The sequence below is a fragment of the Chrysochloris asiatica genome, unplaced genomic scaffold (genome assembly GCF_000296735.1).
Source record: "Chrysochloris asiatica unplaced genomic scaffold, ChrAsi1.0 scaffold00083, whole genome shotgun sequence".
Classification (NCBI taxonomy): Eukaryota; Metazoa; Chordata; class Mammalia; order Afrosoricida; family Chrysochloridae; genus Chrysochloris; species Chrysochloris asiatica.
This window is the reverse complement of record NW_006408601.1, coordinates 9146813-9151977: the sequence shown is the minus strand read 5'-3', so window position 1 is coordinate 9151977 and position 5165 is coordinate 9146813. Positions and strand designations below refer to the sequence as shown.

At 44.7% G+C, this 5165-nt stretch overlaps 1 protein-coding gene across 1 annotated transcript in view; it reads left to right on the top strand.

Annotated features, from left to right (window-relative positions):
• The first annotated feature begins 484 nt into the window (after positions 1–484).
• Positions 485–5165, top strand: part of TSG101 (tumor susceptibility 101) — a 73671-nt gene continuing 68990 nt past the window's right edge. The window contains exon 1 of the mRNA XM_006865807.1: positions 485–689. Coding sequence (XP_006865869.1) covers positions 648–689 — 42 coding nt within the window. The 5' untranslated portion in view covers positions 485–647. The remainder of the gene's footprint in view (positions 690–5165) is intronic.

Below are 5165 nucleotides of genomic sequence, written 5' to 3'. Positions count from 1 at the left end.
GGTAAAATAGTCTCTACTATCATTTATGCCGGGGCATAAATTCTGACCTAAAGGGTTTCACAGAGAAGAAATTATTGTCTGGAAAGCAAAGCTCTGCACCTCGCCCTTGCGAAGGTAGGAGGAGTTTTCAAGTAAAAATAATAATCCCCTGATGAATCGAAGCATCCTCTAATGAAACCCTCTCCTTTTCAAGTTAGGGTGGGGGTAAGCCCGAGCTTTGAGTACCCTTGACCACTGTTATCCCAACATAAGTCAGTAGTCAAACTCTTCTCTGACTCCCAGTCCAATGAACTCTCACTTGATGAGTCAAAGTTGTTCCCCTCCCTATCTATACCTGCTTCCGTTGTCTAAAAGCAACGTTGAATTAACCTTTTCAGTTTTACCCCAGCTCAGAATTCCGGCCCTTGGACCTGACAAGCTTCACAGTACAGGTCCACCTACCGTGGGCGTCAACTTGCTCAAGCCACTCGGAAGTGACGTGTAGGAAACGGAAGAGTTGCCGTGACTGTCGACTTCCTGTTCCTAAGGGCGGGGGGGTGGGGGGCAGCTACTCAGTGCGATTGTGTGGGGCGGCCTGGGGCGGCCTGGGGCAGCCCGGCAGCGGCTGAGCCTGTGCCTGTGGGGACGGGAGTCGCAAGGCGGCCGCCATGGCGGTGTCGGAAAGCCAGCTCAAGAAAATGGTGTCCAAGGTGAGGCCACCGCGTGCTCGCAGCCCTGCGCGCGCCCTCCAGTTCCCTCCCGCCTGGCTCGGCTCGGCTCTGCTCGGCCCAGCGAGCGCCTCGGGCGGCTCGGAAACCCCACTGCCGTCCTTGGTAGCTTTGGGGACCAACCCTCCAGCCCTGAGGCGCTTGTCGCTTTGCGCCGGAAGCCCTGATTCGGGGGCGGGCAAGGTGGGGGGCGGTGTCTGTCTACAAAGGCGCGGAGCGGAGGCCGCTCTCTCTTCGGGAGTTTGGAGCTATCTGTGGGGTAGTATTGTCAGTTTTTTTAAACACGAAGAGGGAATCCTACTTAGTTCTCGATTTGGGACATTCGTCCTTCGCTACTGTCCGGAAGTAAAAATCCGGCCCTTCCCTCAGCGGCCCTCCGAGAATGTGGCCTTTTGGGTTTTGTAATACCCACTGCTTCCCGACCCTTGGGAGTTCAGTAATTGGTTGAATTGACTCAGTTCTAAGTAGAAACTTCCACAGAGGCAAAATGCCAGTACTTCTTTGCTACAGGTGAAATAAGAATAGTTCCATAACTATTTCAGGGACATCGTTTTGCTTAGAGTAGTTGTGAAGTGCTGTGGAGCCGGTCTCGACTCAAAGTGACCCTGTGTAGGGTTCCTGAGGCTTTCAATTTAAATATTTTACTTGCGGGAGCAGAAAATCTCCTCGTTCTCCCGCAGAGCGGCTGGTGGGCTCGAACCATAAACCTTATGGTTCACAGGCTACTGCTTATTCTATGGAGCCATCTTGCGCCCTTACTAAGAGTTGTTTGTTCTTAAGTGCTGTCGAGTAATTACCATATTAATTGTGTACTTTGTATTGTTGTTGTTAAGTGCCGTTGAGTCGGTTCCGACCCATAGCGACCCTGTACAGGGTTTCCTAGGGTGTAAATCTTTCCGGGAGTAGAAAGCCTCCTCTTTCTCCCGCGGAGTGGCTGGTAGTTTCAAACCGCTGACCCTAAGGTTCGCAGCCCGATTCGTAACCACTACGCTACCAGAGCTCCTTTGTATTAGGCGTGTATATTTGCTTTGAGTTTACACCCCTCAAAATTGTAGGCCGATTTTTTGTATATATATATATATATATATATAAAGTAGTTGTTTTGTATTTTAAAGCCATGATTTATTTGAGATCATTACTAGTGTGGCACCTGACATCAGACAGTGGAAATTTTTTTGGTTTGTTTTTAACAAAAGCTAATTGGAATAGATTATATGTGCAGTCTTTTGAAAGTTAAATCATCTTCAGTTCAACTTGTTAGCCTTGGGTACTTTTTTCAGAACAAAAGTGGTAGAAATCAAAATAGTTTAAGCAAATTTCTCTGAAAACTATACATTTACTCCCCAGTAAAATCGTTACTAGTCTTTGGTTGAAGAGCAAATAATTTCTAAGGAGAGAGACTGTGTTTGAAATAAATCATCTCTTAGTTGTATAGTCACCTCTTGCTTCTTGGTTAAGTAGTTGTCTTCATTGTGGAGTAGGTTTTGTGGCGTGCCGGGTTGTGTCCCAGTTAAAAGTCCGTGTAGTTATTTTTATACATTGAGTTAAAATACACAAACATACTATGTAACTGCAGAGTGTCTATTTTTTATCTTTAAATTGATAGTATTAACTCACTGCCATCCAGTCGATAGGGACTCATAGTGACCTTTTATAGAACATCTGAGATTGTCACTCTCTGGGAGGAGAAAGCTTCATTTTTCTTCAGTGGAGCATTGTTGTTGTTAAGTGCCTTCCAGTCGGTTCCGACCCATAGCGACCCTGTACAGGGTTTCCGAGGGTGTGAATCCTTACGGGAGTAGAAAGCCTCATCTTTCTCCCGCGGAGCGGCTGATTGTTTCAAACCGCTGACCTTAAGGTTCGCAGCCCGATTCGTAACCACTATACTACCAGAGCTCCTTGGAGCATTAGGTGGATTTAAACTGCTAACCTTGTGGTTGTCATTAAGTGCCGTCAAGTCAATTCCGACCCATAGCGACTCTGTATAGGGTTTCCAAGGAGTAGCTGTTGAGCTTGAACTGCCAACCTTGCAGTTCTTGGCTTTGTAGTCTTGTGCATTAACCCACAGCGCCTCACCAGGACTCCCGACCTTGTTTTATTTCTTAATATAGATATCAGGTTTGAACATTAAAAAAAACTTGATTGATTGCCTGTTTCTAAGTACAGTGGATTTATTTCTCAATTATTTTCATTTTAAAGGCATTTGTTGTTTTTAAGTGCCCTCAAGTTGATTCACTGTGACCCTGTACAGAGTTTCTGAAGAGCAGCTTGTAGATTTGAACCACCAACCTGTGGTTCCCAGTCTGTTGTTTACCCTACAATGCCACACCAGAAATTCAAAAGAGGGCTAAAAGCTGCTTGCTGTTGTCAAGTCTCAGAGAGTTGGTTCTGACTCATAGCACCATGTATACGGTTTCCAAGGAATGGCTGGTGGGTTTGAACCGCTGGCCTTGCAGTTCAAATTGACCTTGTAGTTCAGTGCATTGTCCTGCAGCGCCACACCAGGCAGTTAAAACCCAAGGAACAGGAAAAGGCATATAGTAAACATTGAAAATCTCCTCCCCCTACTCCCAATCTCAGTAACTAGTTTAGCCATTTTATAGTACTTAGGTACATATGTATATTCCAGCTTTTATTTTTTTTAGACGTCTATACAAAAGTAGAATCATGCTTTTCATATTCAAGTGGATTTTCCTTTTCATTCAGTAGTATGTGTGAGGGAGTTTCAAAAAGTTCGAGGAAAAATGGAATTGAAAGATACTGGGAAATTTTCATAAACTTTTTGAAGCCCTTTGATGTAACACAAAAGTCCTTTGATATTTGTTGTTAAGTGCCATTTAGTCAGTTTCCTCTCATAGCAACCCTGTATAGCGTTTCTGAGGAGCGATTGGCGACCTTCAACCACTGAGCTTGTGGTTCAAACCAACCTTGCAGTCCAGAGCACTAACCCACAGTATCACACCAGGGATCTTTTGATAGTAGGCATGCAGATGTACCTGTTCTATTAAATGGCTACATAATGTTTATGGTAGTTGTTACTCCTGTTAGGTGCCCTGAGTCAGTTACAACTCATAGCAGCCCTAGGTACAACAGAACAAAACACTGCCTATTCCAGCACCATCCTCACAGTCTTTACTATGTTTATGGTTTGTTGTTGTTGGTAAGTGCCATTGAGTCAGTTCTGATTCAAAGTGACCCTGTATATGGTTCCCGAGGAGCATCTGGTGAGTTTGAACCATAGACCTTGTAGTTCAAACCAACCTTGCAGTCCAGTGGCTTGTTGTTGTTGTTAGGTGCTATCGAGTCAGTACCGACCCTTAGCGACCTTATGCTCAGCAGAACTAAGCACTGTCCAATCCTGGGCCAACCTCACTACTTTTGCCACGCTTGAGTCCATCAGTGCTGCCACTTGGCCAATCCATCTCATTGGGGATCTTTTTCTCTGACCTTCCACCTTAACAAACATGATATCCTTCTGCAGTGACTGGCCTTCCTGACAGTATGTCCGAAGTATGAGATAGGAAGTTTGGCCATCTTGGCCTCCAAGGAGAACTCTGGTTGCTCTTCCAAATTGAATCTATTGGTTCTTTTGGCAGCACATGGCACTTTCAATATTCTCCTCCCAGCACCATAACTCAAAAGCATCGCTTCTTCTACTGTGTTCCTTATTCACTGTCCAGCTTTCGCATGCATGTAAGTAAGGTTATTGAAAATACCATGGCTCGGGTCAGGCACACCGTAGTCTTCAAGCTGACGTCTTTGCTCTTCAACACTTTAAAAAGGTCTTGTGCAGCAGATTTGCCTAATGCAATACGTCCTTTGATTTCTTGACTGCTGCTTCCGTGAGTGTTGATAGTTGACCCAAGAAGAATGAAGTCCTTGACAACTTCAATCCTTTATCCCTTCATAAGAATGTTGTTTATTGGTCCACTGGTGAGGATTTTTGTTTTCTTGACATTGAGCTGTAATCCATACCGAAGGCTGTGCTCTTTGATCTTCATCAGTAAATGTTTTAAATCCTCTCACTTTCATCAAGCAAGGTTGTATCATCTGCATATCGCAGGTTGTTAATGAGTCTTCCTTATATCCTGATGCCACTTTTTTTTTTCCTATAACCCAGCTTCTCGGATTATTTGCTCAGCATACAGGTTGAATAAGCATGGTGAAAGAATACAACCTTTTCGCACACCTTTTTTAATTTTAAACCATTCAGTGTTCCCATGTTCTGTTCGAACAACTGCCTCTTGCTCCAGGTACAGATTCCTCATGAGCACAATTAAGTGTTCCAGAATACTCATACAATGTTGTCCATAGCTTGTCATGTTCCACACAATCAAAAGCCTTTGTGTAGTCAATGTTGTTGTTGTCAGGTGTCATTGAGTCGGAACCGACTCATAGCGAATGCACAGCAGAATGAAACAATGTCTAATCCTGGGCTAACCTCACTACCGCTGCCAC